Source organism: Cupressus sempervirens, chromosome 2 (assembly GCF_028749045.1).
Source record: "Cupressus sempervirens isolate cs-2001-9-10 chromosome 2, ASM2874904v1, whole genome shotgun sequence".
Taxonomy (NCBI): domain Eukaryota; kingdom Viridiplantae; phylum Streptophyta; class Pinopsida; order Cupressales; family Cupressaceae; genus Cupressus; species Cupressus sempervirens.
The window spans coordinates 515473394-515494034 of record NC_143119.1 but is presented as its reverse complement, the minus strand read 5'-3'; the positions used below and the strand labels follow the sequence as shown (position 1 = coordinate 515494034).

General features: G+C 35.4%; 1 protein-coding gene across 2 annotated transcripts in view; it reads left to right on the top strand.

The window, feature by feature from the left end:
• NS1 (Class II aminoacyl-tRNA and biotin synthetases superfamily protein) overlaps window positions 1-20641 on the top strand; it is a 242321-nt gene that overhangs the window by 90375 nt on the left and 131305 nt on the right. For both annotated transcript variants that reach the window (XM_089814410.1, XM_089814409.1), the window contains exons 4-5: window positions 3911-4018; window positions 4671-4808. In XM_089814410.1, coding sequence (XP_089670536.1) covers window positions 3911-4018; window positions 4671-4808 — 246 coding nt within the window. The remainder of the gene's footprint in view (window positions 1-3910; window positions 4019-4670; window positions 4809-20641) is intronic.

Genomic DNA, 20641 nt, shown 5'->3' with positions numbered 1-20641 from the left:
AAGTAGTATGGATGACAGAAAGAGCACCAGTGGTGGAGCTTTCTTTCTTGTAGGAAGATTAGTTTCTTGGCTAAGCAAGAAGCACGATTGTACCTCACAAAGTATAACCGAAGCAGAATATGTTGCAGCAACAAACAATTGTAATCAAGTTGTTTGGATGAAGTAGATGCTGAAGGATATAAGGATAAAATTCAGCGAACCTGTTGTCATACATTGTGACAACACAAGTATAGTAAATATGTCTAAGAATTCAGTGTTGCATTCTAAGCCAAGCACATTTCTATCATGTATCACATGTTGAGAGAGAAAGTTGTAGAAAAGGAAATTAGATTGGAGTATGTGAGCACTAAAGAGCAGATTGCAGATATTTTCACTAAGCCTCTTCCAAAGAGACCTTTGAGTATTTGCGAGGTATGCTAGGGGTTACGCCCCTTCCTACATTAGAGTAGAAGATGCAAGAATGCATTAGTCCAATGTAGTAGAGCACCATTGTTTGTCTAGATTGAATACTGATGCTTCTTGTATGGGGGAGTATCTATGATGAACAAAGTCATCTAGGACTCTTGTTGGATGTTGTTTTTGAATAGTGTCTTTGGACACTTGAGCTAGTCAGAAACAATTGTTGCAGAGTTTGATGGTTGCTGAAACCTTTGACATTAATGCCAATGGGGGAAATGTTTAGCGTGAAAAACAATTTGAGTACATTGAAGGGAGAAGAAAACAATTTAGGAGAAGTACAACATGGGAGAATGATTGATGCAGAGGATTTGAAAAGAAAGGTTAATAGTCTTTTACAGTTGGTATTCTTGGAACTAGATTTTTTCATCTATGTTGCCATCAATGCCAAAGAGGGAGATTGTTGGAAGCATGAATGCTGATAATATTCCTATGGGGGATTATTGTAGAAACATGATCAGATTATTATCATGATGATATGTTACATTTGTGACTGTGTTTGTCATTGATGTCAACATAGCAGTTTTTTGTGGTATCTGACAGAAGAACAACGGAAAGATCAAGTTGGTATAGATAGATCGTTGAGTACTTTCAGTAGCGAGGTTAAAGGGAGACTATACTATGTGTCTAGTATATGTAGCTAACCTCAGAAGCATAAGATATTAAGTCTGGAAGAAGTTATGCAAGTTTCGGTGAAGATTGTTTTGAGATAGAGTTTACAGAGGCATGTTAAAATTGTTATATCTCTTAGTAGAGTTATTATTCTGAGAAGCTGAAGTTAAAGATGAGAAAAAGACATGTTGGTGATGACGTGGACAAGCTCGCTCGTCATAATGTTACGCATACAGAAAGTTATTCAAGTTGCAAGGCGAAAGATTAATGTTATCACTAAGTGTAATGTATTCTTAATGTAGTCCTATAATAATTAATTGAGAAAGTGTAACAATCGATTCAGGGAATTGTTTTATGGATTTGGTATAAAGGAAGGACATTTTTCTTTATCATGTATGAAGTATGTATAGATGAATGTGAATGATTGAAGAGCTGAATGCGAAGATAAGCAAAGCTGAGCAGAAGTGAAGGAAACTTCATTCACGAGGTTTTATCATGTGATCCGAAGTTGGATACTTGGATCCGAGGTTCGTGACTTGGTCTACGAGGTTTGACAGTGATTGGTCCAGTTGACAGGACAAAGGAAAGAAGTTTAAAGTACAGTACACAATTATTCTACAAGGAATAGTTGAGAGATCAGTTGGATAGTGAGTTCAGTGGTCTTGCCCCAGAAGCTATTTGGATAGTGGGTTTTTCTGTCTTCTACAACTCCTAGTAGGGTTGGAATCTTCTAATAGAGATTCAAAGTCTCCTAACAGGGACTCATATGTACTAAATGTTGTAATAGACTCCTAATAGGGTCCATCCTCTAACAAGGAATATTTATATTAGTACATCATCTTGTGGGCATCATTCCCACCAGGGTTTTCCCTCTGATCAAGGGTTTTCCTAGTTAACATATTTGGTGTAATTGTCTGTGTGCATCTTGTTATGGTTACTGTTTACTTTGGTTGAATGGATACAATTGTTAGTTGATAAATATTTTAATTACTGGATTCAACCCCCCCTTCTCAGTTATCTCGGTGGACTGTTGTTTTTAACAGTTATATCATTAATAATGTTTATCTGCTGTAGATTATATATTTATTGGTTGTCTGGTGAGGAATAACTGCTGTATATACCTGGCTTTATTGTTGATGTCTGTTTTCAGAACTCTTTCAAATGTGAGTCTCCTCCGCACTCTTAGATTTGCTTGCTATTTAATATCTTTTCCATATTACTGTTATTTTCTTGCTGTAATTTCATATTTGTTAATATGGGTGATTATTATGAGTCTCATGCTGTTAATTATCTCTGTTGCTTGCATACTCTTGCTTCTTCAAGTCCGTAAGTTCCCTCATTATTTCTGATGTCTTCAAATATTTGCTCAATTGATAAATCACTGGCTGTCATTTTATGATGACTCAGAATGTTTGCTTCTTGCATCATATCTCACTACATATTTATCACTTTTATAAATGTTGATAACATGTTCACTTCTTAGATCAGACTTTTAATCTCTTTTCTTAGTCCTTTAAATACTTTTTTATAATCCATCAATGACAATATTTCATCAGGCTCTGCTACTCAACCCTGCCCTATATCGCGACAGGGACCGCATCGAGGTCGCTGCCACCTAAACCGCACAAGGGGTGCTGCCCTTCAAGCTCATTTGGGAATTTGCTTCTAGTCCCTTGTAATGGGTGTTCTCCTTGACCTCAGTGGGGGCTCTTGCCCCAGACGCTCACAAGGGGCACTACTCCTTGATCCGATTGGGGCCTTTACTCTTAGATCTCTGCAAGGGGCGCTGCTCCTTGACCACATTTGGGGCTCTACTCTAAAAACCTCACAAGATGTGCAATCCCTTGACCCTGAATCTCCACTCACCATTGTCGTTAATACAATTTTTTGGTGGCTGATATTAAATTGATATTTCAAATTTCTGCTAATGCAAGTGTACATAGTTTACTGTGGGATGGGGTAGTTTCCATCATTATAGTTATATTGGTGTCTTATAGATGGATTTAATAGCTTGCAGTGTGGTTGAAGCGACTAAAAGGTAGTCATCAAAGAAACTAATTCATATATATTGCGCAACACAATATCTACTGCTCATGGTACCGAAGCTGCAACAGAGTTACCAGCAGAACCATTTATTTGTTAGCGATGCCAATCTAGAAATGAAGATGAACTTTGGACAGAAATAATGATAGAAAAATATCATTATTGTCATAGCTGTCAGATGTAAAGAACAAATTCTCCCGTCCATAGACAATAGAACTGGCAAGGAATAGAGATCACCCATTCCATGATAGTAGGAAGATAAAAATATGCAGAAGACAGTGTTGGATGTACCTGTTGGATGCAGATGCAGTTTTGTTTGAATTGGAATGAGTCTCAAAGTGATAAGTATGGGCAAGTTTGGCAAGACTTGACATTTGTTTGTCCGTATATCCAATTTTTTTTAATCTGCTATGTTTTCTTGAAGTTTTTGTATCCCTACTCAGAATCCAAAATAGATCTTCTGAGTCGCCATTGTGTTCATATTTTAACAATATTGGTTGGCTTACTGGCTTAATGGCCATGAGGTTTATCTCTGTGTGCGTGTTTGGTGTGTGTGTGCATGTACGCATGTCCTACAGACATTTCTTTTTGTATGTAATGCATATTCCGAGTGCAAAACATGTTTAATGGATCACATTGTCGCTATCTGAATGCCTTGCCTTGTTTTCCATGTGTCATTATTGTTACCATATTTAGACTTGAGATGCTTTATGGACTCTACTAATGTGATATCTGTATGGTATTTGGTCCTATTCATTGGTTTAGATTAATGAAACATGAATGCTTATATTTCTTCCAGGTTGGGAGCAGTGATCCTGCTACATTTCCTGTGCAAAAGAAGAAGGCAAGCAAAGAATATCTCAGAAGTGTAGCACACATGCGTCCTCGGACAAATACATTTGGTGCAGTATGTTTTTCTTTTATGTATCTGAATTTTTCAATGAGGGAATGTTCACAAAACAAGTATCAAATAATTTATTAGGAGTAATCCTTTTATATGATTTAGTTATACTGAATGGCAATCAAAGATTAAGGTATCGTAATCATCAGAGAGAAGAGTTGATGCCAAGAAATCTGAGCAATGGAAATGATGCAGGCATGTTTTGTATAGGTTTATTAATTCTTGAGGACTCTAAATATTTCCATATATTGATGTGTCAGGTCCAACCATAAAGGAGAAAAGTGTATTTGTCGGTAGATCAAGGTGGCTCATAAGTGAGAATATGGTTGCTAGTAGCTACCTGCTTTGCATAAATCTATATAAAATATTTATTTATAATTATAGTTATACCATGTGTCAATTATCTTATGATGAAACACTTTTTGGGTTGTAATATAGCCATTCATGATAATCATCTCTTCTTCTAGATAAAGTTATCATAACCATGAAGAGGTTGGTTGGACCTATTATTTCTGATAGGAAAGTTCTTTTGAGATCCACATTGTTTGTGCATACTTGGTAATGTTTTGCTAACAGTGTGGAGTTGTATGTTGTTTGCGATGTAAAAATTTCTAACTAAATTCTTATTTAATCTGTTTTTATTTGGGGATTTGAACAGGTTGCCAGAGTGAGGAATGCTCTTGCATATGCCACACACAAGTATTTCCAGGACATGGGCTTTGTATGGGTTGCTAGTCCAATAATCACTGGTTCAGACTGTGAAGGTGCTGGGCAGCAATTTTGTGTTACAACTTTGGTATGGAATATTTGCCTTTGCAAATGGAAATTTGTACATGTTATTTAAGCTTTAACTAGTTGCTTGATATCATTGTTTTAATTTTATGTTTTTTCTTTGTGCAACTAACATAATTTGAATGGTAAATTAGATCATTCAGAGCTTAGTTGCCTGCAAGTTTTGATTTCAAGATTATAATGATATGTATTTTTATGTTTGAAGTTGGTAGAAAGTGTAGGAAACTTCCTATTTGGAACAGTCCACCGAAAGTTTTTAAAATATAGGTTTTTGGCAACAGGTAGCTCATCGAGGGCAAGAAGTTATTTGAAATTCACAAATTTCGTGTTGATATGGCTGTTATTCACTAGGATTCTCATCTTGTGTTAGTTGCTTCTATCTTTTTGGGAGGATTTGGCTTGTCAAATGGATTTAATGTCATTTTGGCTCTGTTGTAACTTTTGAGATTGTGCTCATTCTTAGCTTTGGTATGTTGTAATACAGGTTCTGCATTTCTGTTATGAGATCATTTGATAGCTGGTGCTCATATTGATTTTTGAACTGTCAGCTGAGATATCTTGCATAGAATGGATAAACAGAAAATGTAACTTCTATTCATAATTATTCAATAAAATAAAATAAATTAATGAATAATATAAACATAATGGTTACCCAGAGTCAAGGAGTCAAACACAACTAATTTTTTCCCCAAAACATATAAAAGTTTTACAATAATCACAGTTAATGCAAGTCCATTTACAAATGTTTTTTGTAACTATAAAACTCAATCATTCTATATATAGATGTAGGTACACACACCATGAAACCAGATTGTTGACATATACAAAAAATCTAATTATAGTAGCCATGATCTTCCATAAAAAATTCAAAACTGTAAATCAAATTACAGGCAGATAAGGAAGAGTGATCTACTCTGGCAGTCACTAGGTCATAAGATAGATAATACAAAGAACCTTGTCTGGTTCCTTGTTTTGCATGCTTGATCAGAGAGAGAGAGAGAGGTGATATCTACTCTACCACAAAGCAATAAGCTTCCCTGTCTATTGTTGGACTTGGCATATTGGTGCTCACATTTATCGTCATTCATGTCACAATATTCACATCGACATTGTTGGTTTTGGCTGTTGAGTGAAATGTTTTGGTGTTTTGTCAAGTGTTGTGGACAGCTTCACATAAGCATTACTCAGAATGAAGACATTCTGCATCTTCTGTTCAGTTGGTCAATGTGTATTTGGTTTTTTGTATTAGTCCACTTGGTGCAGATTCCTGATACGACTCTTTCTGGTCATCGACACGAGTGTATTTGATAGAGAATTTCTCTCATTTCTTCTTGTCAATGAACATGTGTACCTGGTGCTTTTGGTTCTACCTATTGGTACACTTGTTGGTTCTTCGATGGTTGATCGGACTCTCATGTTTGGGAATGGTGTTGATCAACAATTTTGTCTTGGTGCTTGGCCACAATTGTTTCTATTTCCCGACTTCATTGGTGTGATACCTAGGGTCATCGGTTTATCCAATGACCATAGAGTTCCATCTTTTGGACTTGGTTCTGGTGTTGATGGTGGTGCTAAATCTCACTAAACCTAATGTGTGACCTATTTTGTAATAACATGTTGTAGTGATGTATTTTCGAGATTCAGTTCCAATGCTTGTAATTGCATGTAACAATTAAAATTGTGCATTGGTGGTATCACACAGCTTGTTATTCTGATTGACAGATGTAATCTTGAATATCGGTATAAATAAAAAGACCTTTTGTATTCAAGAGTGTGCAGAGAATGTGTGGTGTAAGTATGCATTCAGATGCATAACACAGTGCAGTGTGTATTCATGTGATCATATTTGTGATCCTTTTGTGTTGAAAGTACAAACTACTCAAACAACTCATAGGGAAGTGCAGTCAAGTCTTAATTGATATTGCAGAGGCCTGACACTACACTCTTTTCTCGTTTCACTTTTCATTCTATCAACAATCAACCTTTTTATTGGTAGTGAGCCTTATTGTATTGACAATGAGCCTTTTTATATTCAGGGTGTAGCTACTTAGGTATTTAGCTACTGACCACACCTCTTGTGTAGTGAGTTTGCCTTATTGCACTGAATTACCTAATCGGTGTGACCTTAACCAGTGTTATTATCATTTCATGAGAATTAGCTTCTCCATGGCTTTTCCCAGTTGGGTTTTCCATGTAAAATCAAGTGTTCATTGTGTGAGTGTGCTTGTGCTTTATTGCTTATCTTTTGATGGTGTACTGTTGTGCTTTAACCAAAAGATCTTAAGTAGCAATGGATGTATGTTAAAGTGTTTACTCACAGTTGGAAAAGTTTTATATGAGTGTGGAATAACTAATTCATTTCCCCCTTCTCAATTATTCAATCTATTCAACAATTGGTATCAGAGCTAGGTCCCTTTGTTGCCAAGCTTAACTGTTCGAGGTAGGTCTTGGATGTTTGAACAGATGGAAGAGGCATATCTATTGGATAATAGTTGGAGTATCGTGATAAGTGACATTGAAAATGCTGAATGAGAAAATGAAGAACTCAAAGAGAATCTGAGGGAAGCTAACAAATATATATCTAAACTCAGAGATCAGATTAGAAAGTTCAAAGCTAGACACAAGGAAGTCAAGAATTGAAGACATCTAGAGAGAGGGTTGCTAAACATGAAGACGAACTGTGAAGACTAAAGAATCTTGGAGAAAGTGTTAAAGAATCTTATCTAGAATCAGAGGAGATCATTGATGATTGAAGTAAAAGTATTCTGATTAATGGATGGTTAGCATATTCAAATCTTGAAGGAAATGATTCATAAGGTCTTAGGGTAGAATGAAATTTTTGAAAAAGACCTTGAGACAGTGAAGACTAGAGTGAACAAGGACAATGCAATTCTAGACTAGTTTCTTATTCAGCAGAAGAGTTGTTTAGATTGTATTGGTGAATGTTCAAATCAGAATAAGAAGGGTAAAGAAAAGATGACCGACAAAGTTGCTATGAGTAAATTTTTAAAGGAGATGCAAAAACAAGACAACCGGATACTCAAAATTGTTTTACGTTCAAATGTTGCTGTTTTATTTGCAAGAATTTTGGTCATAAAGCTGTTGATTGTAAGATGAGAGAAGTCAAGAAGAAGGTTCATTGTTTTAATTGTCAAAATTTTGGTAATAAAGCAAAAGAATGTCAAAATCAAAATGTAGATCCACAAGATTGCATTATGATCAAGATATTTCATGGAACCTGTCATGGTTGTCATAAATTTAGACATAAGGTTAGTTTGTGCAACATGAGATCTTGAAGGATGAATGTTAAATGTTACAAATGTGGACAAGTTGGACAGTATGCAGAAATATGCAGAAAAGAAGCTGTGTTGGTTGAACTTGAGAGTGTTAAGAATGTTCAGAATGCAGAAGTTATTGTGGCTCAGAAGAAGGAATGGAGGAAAAAGATTGGTAATGAGAATAGTCTGGTAGTGCTAGATTCGGTCACTAGCTCTACCGACAACTATGGTTGCTGTTTTGGCTCAAGGGGAGCATAGAGAAAATTCAAATTTTTAATCTCCCCTACCAAAGGTGGTGCTAATTGCACATCAAGGTGATATTGGTGAAAAAGGTGGCATTTTATTTGTGATTTGATGATGACACAAAATTTTGTGTGAAGGACATTGGTTTAATCAACAATAATCAATTCAAGTGAGATCTTGAAACAATGGAAGTAACAACTTTTAAAAGGAAATTTTGAATCATTTGGCATCATTGTTTTTGAGAATCTCAAAGCAACTTGAGCATTATAGACTTTTTGTGAAATTTGGTAATGGCATTTAAGTCTACTACTTGTTTTGGATGTTGAAGAAAGGAAGGTTTCAAATTTCATTTCGGTTCACTAGTTATCTATTTGGTTTTCTACTTCATGAATTCTTTGCATGGCAATGAAAATATGGTTGGTGAACCAAAATTCTTGTTTGGAGACATACATACAAATGTCTGGAAGAGGTGATAACAAAGAGGATGCTTGCAAGGCATATTTCTCATCTTTTCAGGATATGCCTAGTTCTAAACTTCTAGGTTTGTATCGATCAGTGTCTCTCTGATAACACAAATTGCTGTGCATTGGAATATGGCACATTGGAGGTAGACATTTGCATATCACCCTCTGAATCTAAGAAGTTGAGTATGAGTGAGAAAGGGAATGAAGCAGAGGTGATTTTTAGTTTTGAGAGTGATATTGGTGTTGGTAGTGAAGCTCATACTGCTGAAGGTGAAGAAGAGGAAGATGATTCTTGAAATTTGTTAGAGGGATCGGTTTGAGTTGTTCATGATGTTGTTAATGCTATGCTAGATAATAGAGAGTATGGCAGGATTGGCAGTTTGTGGGCTCAATATTTTCCAACAAATAGGGTTCATCTTTCCATGTAGATTGTTGATCACTTGGTCGACAATGGTGTATTGGTTTCTAGTAAATTTGGTATGTTTCTTGGTAAGTTGGTTTTTGATGTTGAGTACCAATTGCTACAGTATGGTACTAGTTATTGGTGCATTGAGAAAGAAATGCAGATGTTTAACCTTGCATTACAAGTAGTGTCCCTTGTTGTTAGTCAGGCTAAAGCTATTTTATAAGAGATTAATGAAATCTACCGATACTGTTGTTTACCCTACTGGGGTAAAGGAATCAATGCATACAAGCAATAGATAAGAACAACAGAACTCCTTGTGTTATTCGCATATGCCAAAGATATTACATTACGCTTATTATGATGATTTACAATGACCCAAAAAGGTGTATAAATACTTTCCGAAGAACCTTCCTGAAGGGGTCCATCGGCTACATGACAATTATCGAAGGGCCCGTCGGCTACATAACAAGAACCTTCCCGATACCGACGAGAACCTTCCTGATACTGACGAGAACCTTCTCGATACTGACGACATACATCCTGACACATACCCTGTCGGCTACACAGTATTTACCGATGACAACTGTCTATGATGGTTTGTTGTAGGAGACAACATCCGAGAACAGTGTGAGAAGAGAGAAAATGAGCTGAATGACATCGGTAAAACATACAAAGTTCTCAAGGATGTGGATGGTGCTGAAAGGAGAAAAGGAGAAGCTTAGTTGCTTTCTTAGCAAAGGCAAAGATAAGACTTGAACAAGACTTTTTGGTTTGTGAAGGACATGATCGAAGTAAGGATGGAGTATGATGTTGGTCTTGTGAGCAAGGCTGAGAGTTTTGTGCAAAGATTCCCTATCTCTAACTAGGCAAAACATCTTGAAAAGCTGGTGGAATGTAACAGTTTGAGTGCTCAAGTGGGGGACAATTGTGACCGAATTGAGGAAGAGCCTTATGGTGCTGTGGGAAAGGTATAAGAAAGTGTTTGCAATTAAATTTGTAAAATTTCTTTGGCTATATTGTTTTGAAATTTTGGTGATATTTTGCCCTTTGCCATTAAGACAAAAAGATTTCATTACTCCGGGGAAGTTCTATACATTTTGGTTATTTCCTTTTTGATTCTAGACTTTTGCCATCAATGCCAAAGGGGGAGATTGTTAGACTTGGCATATTGGTGCTGACATTGATTGTGGTTGATGTCAAAATATCCATGCCGACTCTTTGTTGGTGTTGGCTATTATAAGACATGTTTTAGTGTTTGGTCACTTGGTTAAGTGACAGTGCTATGGACAACTTCACATAAGCATTACTCAAAATGAAGACATCCAACATCTTCTGTTTAGTTGGTTAATGTGTATCTGGTTTCCTCTATTAGTTCACTTGGGGCAGATCTCGATACAACTCTTTTTAGTCATTGATAAGAGTGTATTTGATAGAGAACATCTCTTATTTCCCAGGGTTGATGAAAATTAGTACCTGGTTCATTTGGTTCTACCTATCCTTACACTTGTTGGGTCTTGGATGGTTGATTGGAATCTTATGTTTGGAACTAGTGTTGATCAACAGTTTTGGCATGGATGCAGGCCATAGTTGTTCTTGGTTCTCAGCGTCATCAACTTGATACTTGGGGTGATCCGTTTATCCAATGATTATAGGTTTCCATCTTCTACACTTGGTTGTGGTGTTCGTTTGGTGTCAGCGGTTGTGCTAAATCTCCCTATACCTTATGTGTGACCCATTTTGTAATTACGTAATGTAGTGATGTATTCCCCAAATTTAGGTTCAATGCTTGTAATCAAATGTAACAACTGAAATTGTGCATTTGTCATGCCTCACTAGGGAACTTGAAAGGACAAGTCAAGATTAAGAGAAAAAGTGCAAAAAAAATCTTTTTAGCTTACTTAAGTTTAACTATGCAATTTAAGTCCTAATAGACTCCGTTACAAGATTATTCCTAAAATCCATATTAAACACACTTCATAGAGCATTAAGATTGAACATAAACTAAGAATAGAAATCTTTTGATTCATTTTACTTCATAAGAGAAAGTAGAGAGAAAGAGTCTAGAGGTACTATTAACAATTTTTCTTTTCTTTTGTATCATGAAATAACATAACACATTTGGATTCATAATCTTTCAATAATCATAGTCTCAACAAAAACTTTGTTATCTATAACTGAGACACCCTTCCCAATTACATGTTCGCTCATATATATCTTTTACAAAACATGGCCTTAACAACATGAATAACACTTTACAATTTGAATATCTTTACAATTTTTTTTTACATGACAGAAACTGTAGAATAGAGAGAAATATCTTAACAACTTGAGATGCTCCATGACAAGCCAAAACATAAACATTACCTTGAAATTCACCACCCAACCACGTGGATCCACAAAGGTCCACTTACTCATGCTAGGCGATAGAACCATAGTTTACATAGGGTACTACGACACTCTAGGATTGAAGGACAACCCACCCAAACCAAAAACAAGAAGCAACAAAGAAACACAAAGCAAAAGCACAAGAGAGGAGTTTCCTAGGATGCAGACTAGGTGAGTCTCATTGCATAGTCCAATGTGTTGGGATCCCTCCTACCAGTCACGTACCTTGATGTGCTCATGCAACCTGCCATAGTAGCTACAATGACCCAGAGACAACAATAGAACCTATGTGGGCCATTATACAACCTTTTATCTTTTTAAAAGTTTATTGAATCCCTTCCCATCGCTAATTGGTTTTGAATGAAATTATGTTTTCTTTTCCAAACTCACCCAAAAGTAATTCTTGTAACTCCTTGACCCGGATCCTATAGTGGGCCACTCATCTAGGGAACCTAGGAACCCTACTCAATACAATATGCCATCTAGGGTTAGGGAATCCTCAAAGACCTCCCCCCCTTAGGGTTTCTTTAGGTGTTTTCTTGCGGCCTACACAAAAAAGACAATCTCGACCCTTAAGACAAAGATGGCATATATAACAAAAGGAGGATAATCATAGTGATTACGAGTATAGAAATGTAAAGTTAGGTATAACTCCTAAGACCACCTATAGGACACATGGTAGCATTATAGCCCTTCCAAAATTTAGAAAAAAATACGACATCAACTTAAACACAAAACATAACATTCATATCTAATTTTTGTTTAATTGTGACATCAAGAATAGATCTCTAATTTAACACGAGCTAATCATTATTAAATTTTAAAATTAAATCGAAACTTAATTAAATGCAAACACAATACGTTTCATATAAACTTAGTTTATTGTTCATTGTAAATTAAGTTAAAACTTTTATTTAAATTCAAACTTAATATAAATTAAGGTTAATAACTTAATTTATAGCCAACATAAATCAAACTAAAAATCTTAATTAATATTTAAATAATAATAAACTAAATTTAAAAATAATAATAAACTAAATTTATTATAATGTGGTTGGAACGGAGTTGGGGCAAGGTCCCACCTTCTCCCATTTCCCTTATTGGTGCCTCGTGGCTTCCCGCAGCCCACACATTATTTATATAAATTATTTGATATATAAATACAATTTCATATATTATTTTGTACAGGTAAACACACAAAACAATTTCAATACAAGCATATACATGGAAAACAATTTGAACATGTTACTTTGAACAAACAAGCACACTAAACCAAATTAAATGGGATTATGGAAGCCTACTTGAGGTCTTGCGGAGATCCCTAGATTGTTGTTCCTGATCCCATTAGTGTCCCTTCCTAGCTTGGGCAATCCTTCTACCAGCTAATCCTACCCTATGCTTAGGAATTTTTTTCCTGTATATAAACCTCTGAGTAGTTTCAGAGTTTGAGGGCATCGCTTCGTGTTAGCAATGTTCTCACCTAACATTTGATTAAATATTTTTAATAAATAGTTTAACTTAGCAATCAATTAATAATTAGTTTTACTCGTTGGTGAAAACCAGTGTAACCCAGAGACTTGCACCCCCTTCCCAAACCTTGAAGTAGCTGTCCTCTAGACGTCTCCGCACTGGGTAGTTGAGTACCCAAGCATCCCCACCTCCACCATTCCACAACCATGTCGCTGCTGGGATGTGTACTTGAATTTCTATTTGAATTTTTATTTTTGAATGTTACTATGGGGTATGTAATATGTTACTATGTTGAATGTCAATGGTTCTAATTCATGTTGCAATTTTGCTATGTTCAAGTATTTTAATTTGGAATGTTCTAGTGAACAACAAAAATGTCATTTCATAACTAGCATTTCAAGTTCTATATGTATACTATAGAACACCCCTCTCTGGCCTGTCCTCCCCTGGCTGTCCCCCGCCGTTCTGAAAATGAGGCCCATTTTTGCCGTGTCCCGAAAACTTGCCTTGACGTCCCACCGTCTCAAAGTACCACCATACTGGTGTAACACTGGTGAAAACCCAACTTACCATTTTCCATTTCTAACTTACCAAATGATAAACTAAATCAACCATCTCTTTATTTTTTTTTTTTTAGTATATATATGTATATTATTTATTTTATTTATTCTTATTTTATTAGCCAAAGTTCTTTTATAAATACATATAAACGGGGTAAGTTCCCAAGGAAAACACTTACCTCATTGGTAACTTTGGATGTCTCACAATCAAGCAGTATGAGATCTAGTCCTCTCCCCCATCGAGACTAGTAGAAGAAGATATAAGAGTAAAAATAGAAATTAGAAAATAGGTTTTATTGTATTTTTATTAATGATTACTGACTAACTCTATTATGAATACATTGCAATTGGGTAAGCTTATCAAGGAAGTGATTACCCTAATGGCAACTTGGGACCCCTTACAACCCAGAGGTCCTGGGTTCCATTTCCACCCCCTGTACTAACAAGTCATACTAGAGAGCTTGGGTTCCTTTCACCTCCCCCCTACGCAAGTCATACTAGAGAGAGGGGGGGGAGTGAATGTAGGAGTAGGTAATTAGTTTTATGTGCCTTTATATTTTATTTTTTTCCTTTATTTTCTTTGCATTTATTTTATATAAAAACCACGATATGCATCAAAAGACAAAGAATTGCGATCATCACTAATACTCTCATGAACATAAACACATACACCTCAATAACTAAATATATACAAGTATGCTTATATGTGTGCACCCATATATGTATACTTTGTCTATATATGACTAACACATAAATAGAGAGAACTAACATCGTAATCATACACATCTCATAGCCATATAAAAGAAATTGACATCAAGGGATATGTTGAACTTAAATCCACCCTAAACCAAAATAAGAAATTGAGCAGTAATGATCAAACCCATAGGGGTTTCCCATGTGTGAACTTTGGACCATCTCCAAAACAACAATTGGTTTGCAGAATTTAAGGCACACTTAGACCTGTTTCCCATGTGTGAACTCTAGACCATCTCCAAAACAACAACAATTGGTTCGAGGAATTTAAGGCACAATTAGATTTGTGTAACCAGGTGGAGTTGATGTTTGGTACATGCACAAACTCGCAACACTGATCAACAACAATACACATACACATATATACAAACAATGACAGGCTAGGAAGGAGTGCGACATTGCATAGATCTCCTACAGGAGTGACTATGACTGCCTCCTCTCATTCGACAAACGTGCTAAGAAGGATACATATAGACCATAAAATGGGTTAGTAGGGTTAGACCAACAATCATAATCATAATCATAAACAAATATGTAGAAACTGATCTTACATGGTAAATATATTCATTAACTAAAAAATGCAACATCATAGACATATTTTGTAAAGCAAGCACATATCACATGAGAGTCCATAGAAGATATAAAACATAATCAGATCTAAACATGGTAAGTAGTATCTCTAGGGTAGGTACTACAACGTTGGTGGTATCACGTGTCTTGTTATTCTGACCGACAGATCTAATCTTGAATACTGGTATAAATAAAGAAGACCTTTTGTACTCAAAGAGTATGCAGAGAATGTGTGGTATAAGTATGCATTCAAATGCATAACATTGTGCAGTGTGTATTCATGTGATCATATTTGTGATCCTTTTGTTTAATTAAAGTGTGAACTACCTATATAGGTGATTGAGGAGGTACATTCAATTCTTAGTTGAAGTCACAGAGGCTCGACACTATACTCTTTTCGGTTTCACTTTTCATTCTGTTGGTAGCGAGCCTTATTGTATTCGGGGTGGAGCTACTTAGGCAACTAGCCCTATTGGTGGTACCCCTTGGTCAGGTAGTTAGCCGTGTTGGACTTAATCAACTAATTGGTGTCGCCTTAATCGATGTTGTTATCATTTCATGAGAATTAGCTTTTTCGGTGTTTTTTCCCAGTTGGGTTTTCTACATAAAACCTGGTGCTAATTGTGTTGGTGTACCTGTGTTTAAATGCTTAATTGTAGATTGTGTATTGTTGTGCTTTAACTGAAAGATCTTAAGTAGTAGTGGGTGTATGTTAAGTGAAAATTAACAGTTGGAAAAGTTTTTTGAGTGTGGAATAACTGATTCCCTCCCCTCCCCCTCCCTCTCAATTACTCAACTCGTTCAACAACTACTCCATCAGAGAAGCCCAACTCATAACAAATGATCTAGCAGTGTGTGGTCAACATAAATACTGGAATTCAAGGTGAGTAGTTTTTTGCAATCCATGAGGGAAGTTTTGTATGCTTCTTCTAGATTCAACTGTGTGTGTACTTTTGTATCAACATTTTAGATTATATTCTATGGTCCATCATTAGGATCTTGATGATGTATCTGCAGTGTGATTGGAAACAACCTTGACGATAGATCATACATCATCATAGAGTGTAATCTGAAACGTTGATGCAAAAGTACTCACAGAATTGAATCAAAAAGCAACATTCAAAAGGAATTCAAGGTACTTAGTGAATCACTGACAAGATGGCATATCTATTTGCTCACACAAAAAATCTGCATAAACATTCATCACATATATTATGAAAGAGGGTGTACATCAACCCAAGCAGCATGCTTATGAATGCAAAGCAACAACAACAATGTTACAACATTAAATCTTCCAATTATCTCACTATGCTATCTGGACATTCAATAGGATTGGTAAATTATACTGAAAGAAAAGTTCATACTTGACATTTAGTTCTGCAAATTTAGCTTAAATGGTGTACTTCAGAGTTAATGATGTTTATTGGTTAGTTCCTGAAGGAGGCTAATCCACCATACAAACAGAGCTCCCTAATTCCACTCGTTACTAGGTGATCTAGAAATGGAAGATCTTACTCCCCCTAATGACACAAGTGGTAATAGGTTATCACTTGGTATACATGAAAGGTAATCAACAAAAGGATTGCAACTGCCTAATAATTTCACTCATATAACAATACTTTTACATATAATGACATTACACATTTAAGCTCAAGGCAAACAAAACCTTGGAAGTTAATTAATAATTTTGATCTTAAATTGCAACAAAAATGACATTTTCCTAACACTCATAAATTATACATTCCTTGGCCAATTTGAAAACATAAATAAATTTTTGAAAGGGGAGAAACAATAAAGCAAAACCCATAAAGCTTTTTGCAAGGAACGCAAACACATACAAGAAGTCTTCTTTGCTACACATTTTAGGAGGTTTTTACCCAAACTATTAGTTTGACAACACAACCATCTAGCATAGTTTGTAGTTTGACTGATGTTTATCCATTGCAATAGAATAATGAGATTGTAACATGTTAGAATATAGAATTTACTAGCTATTAGCAAACTATAAAAGGAATTGTTCTGAAACAATTAAAAAATGGATGGCAAGCATGGTAGGCGTATTATTACCATTTTCTCAAGTAGGCTAAGTCACAAGGTTCGAGTTCTAGTTTGACTACTATAAATTCAAATGTAATTCGACAAGTCCAAAAAGTTCGGAAAAAAATCAACATTAAATTTGCTTTATATAATTTTTTAAAATATAATTATATAAGTATATTTAGTAATTAAATTTTTTTTTTCTTTTGACTCAAATAATAGTATTTTTCATTTTAAAAAAGCATGAAACTTTAAAAACAAAATAAAATCAGTAAACTATATCATTTAAAACATAAAACATAAAATATTTATTTTTTATTTTAACTTTACCAAACAAAATAATAAATAATAAATGTAAAAAAAATCAAATTTTTTTTTTTTTTGATCGGTAAACGGCCGAAGCCTTGGTTAATTTTATTAATTTGAAATTAAGTGTTACAAAGAGTCCCCCGTTTTGACGGGCACTGGTAGGGAAGAACGGGGAAAGAAACCCTCCAGTCTTGCCCGGGACCGCAGTCCTGTATTATTACATTAGTAAAAGTGGCATACCCCAGTTTTTACATTGTTAAAAGGGGCATACCCCAGTTAATAATATTACATTTAATCTTTGCAATCGATTACAGGGCATTCCCCAAATTGTTTACATTTCTTACAATTATTATTTTTCATAAGTCGCATCCTAAAAACCAAATATGGAAGGACGATCTAAAAACCTGCTCATGTCCATCCGGGAGCCGTTTTGAATTTTCTTGTTATTCTGATACTCTGTCAAAATTGCCTCATTCCATCCCATTTGTAACAAAATCACCTTTCTTCTAAAATCTTATCCATAAAACTGGTTAGTAACACTTAATTAAAATAGAACAAAACCTTTCATAGACTACGCGAGATCAAAACAGAGGGTCTATCAAAATTATTCCAAATATGTCATCTTAAATTCCTATATGAAAGAATGAATTTAAGTTACAGCATCATAATATTATCTTTCCCCATATATTGTATGAAATTACCGGATGCCGAGTTAAACCAAATCTATAGTGGTGATGACTATACCACAACAATTTATAAACCCCTCATTCCATAACCATCCTTATAGATATATTGATTTATAGAGCAGAGAGTTACAGAGATTAATCCTATCATCGTTAAAAACCAATCTTTCACTTATCATAATACCATACCAGCAGCTTAAACCTTAATAGATAAAAACAAAGCCATTCGTTCACAGACCTGAATAAACTAAATGCTCTGTTTCAATAAACATACCGACACCCTTATTAAGACTACAGAGCTAATCAATAACTACTCCAAATTTTAACAAGGAATTGGCAGGCATTACTGATCCAAATAAAATTTTAAAATGAATTACTAGAAATCTTAATGTACTATCTCATCCAGCTTCAGAGAAAAAAAAAAAAGAAGAAGAAGAAGAAGAAGAGGAAATATAGCCTCTAAATACGATTAGAGAACAGATTTGCTTTAAAGTAATCCCATTTACCTAATGAAAACATCATCGATTTCTAATCATAGTTAAATTCTCACAGAAGGATGTTTCCTAATTCTAAAATATGAAAATATCCGAGTCCCATGTTCCTTTTTAGAATCTGGATCACAAGATGAGCTTAATCCAAATTAAATCAGTCCTCTTGCTATACTAATTTAGTGATCTCTAGCCTATTTCCTGATCAAACCTAATTCCAAAATCATGAAATCTTTACTTAAAATATGTTTGCTTTTATATTACTTACTATACGAATATAAGCCAAAATAATCAGATAACCAGTCTTTCAGGTCTGTGTACAGCACCCTGGAGTGTTACCATATCTATCAAGCACTGGAATTTTCGAAACTAAAACAGAGCAGTTACCTATTTACAATATGCCCATATTGTTTCTATTAGACCATACTACTACCTGACCATATATACGACACTAAATTTGATAATTAAATCGACTAATCTAACCCTCAATTACAAGCATAAGAAAGACCAAACTAAAGACAGCCCAAAAATGCCAACCTTGCAGGGACCTCTGTTACTATTTCCAATATATCATTATAACTTCCACTACATTGCTTGGATTTTCCGCCCTAAAGAAAGGAGGGAACTCGAAAGATTTCTTTTCCCTTCTGGTCTTTTCGATGTTCGGAGTGTAGAAATCAACCCTTTCCAGATTTTCAAATGAAACCCCCGGATGGATGTAGGCCTTATGAATCCTGAGATACCTAATCAACCATTCATTTCCAAACACTGGTATGATTTTCCTCCATCCCATTAAAAAGTGGAAGCATGGCTCCATCTTTATCCAAGCTGCTTCAAAAGAAACCCTATCTCCGATAACTAAAGCAGGACGCCTTGGAATATTGGCGATAATCAGGCTCCTCGGAGGATGCTCCATATACATCTCCGGGAGCGGAACATACAAATTTTCGTCCAAACCCATAATGGCCTTCGTAATTCCTTTACTCCATGTAGGTTTGAAGATATTCAGACACAATCTGACCATTGCCCATTTTCGGAAACCAATTCTTGCCATGCATCCTATAAATGTGCCAATCACATCACTGTTTGTCCTCCAGGAATGATCATATTTGAAAATTCCTTCTCCCAATGCTCGATTGATCGCAATTCGAGTCATACCATCGACTGGTCTGAGGATGTTGTTCCAACGCTCTGGCTTCACATTCCCCATGAACACCATCGTTCTTGCTTCGGTCAAATGAAAAACACATATATTCGTGTCCATATTCATTGTTACGAATCCTTCCTTTTTCTAACAAAGATGGTTTAATAGGCCCTAATCTGGTTTAGAAGTTTCCCGAATTAACCCGAAACCTGAGAAAGAGGAGCCATCTTCTCATAATGTTGATGCAATTCGTCATCCATTAAATGCTAATCCATGATGCTTAATGATTGCTTAGGCCTCTTAAAAATATCTTTAAGAAACTTCTAGCGAAATGAATGTGAAAAAACCAAAGAATAATCCTAAGCCTTAAGTCTAGGAGACTCTAATACTAATATATATTGCAAAAAATACTTCCTAGTTCAGGTAGTAACTTTATTAATTTATTAAGTTAGTATTGAGGGTAAGTTTTCGTGTTCCCTCTTATATTTAATCTAGACAAAATCTAAGTCTTAAAAGTATGCTAAATAAGGAGATATCTTAAGATCTGAATTTAGTTACATTAAATCCATCCGCCCCTAGATTAGCTAAGAAATCAGCCTTTGAGTTCCCTTCTCTATAAATATGACAAATTGTAGTCTCTTCAAATTTATCAAACAGAAGTAAAGCTTCTTGAAGCCTAGAATTAAGAATCCAATTAGGAGTTGACCGTTTCCTGATTGCATTTAAAATAATCTGTGAATCTCCTTCTATAATCAGCTTAGAAATTCCTAGTCTAAGACAAATGTTCAGGCCTTCTTCCAAAGCTAAGAATTCTGCTAGATTATTTGTAGTTGGATTTATATGTTTAGCCTTTTTTGCTAGCCACTTACCTGAGTCATCATTAATGATACAACCAATTCCAGCCACCCTCGGATTTCCTCTAGCCGCACCATCAAAATTGAGCTTGGTCCAACCCTTCGGGGGTGGTAACCACTTACAATTTCTCCTAGCTTCCTTATCCACCTTAATATACATTTGAGGCGGATTAATCAGATTTGGCCATCGTTT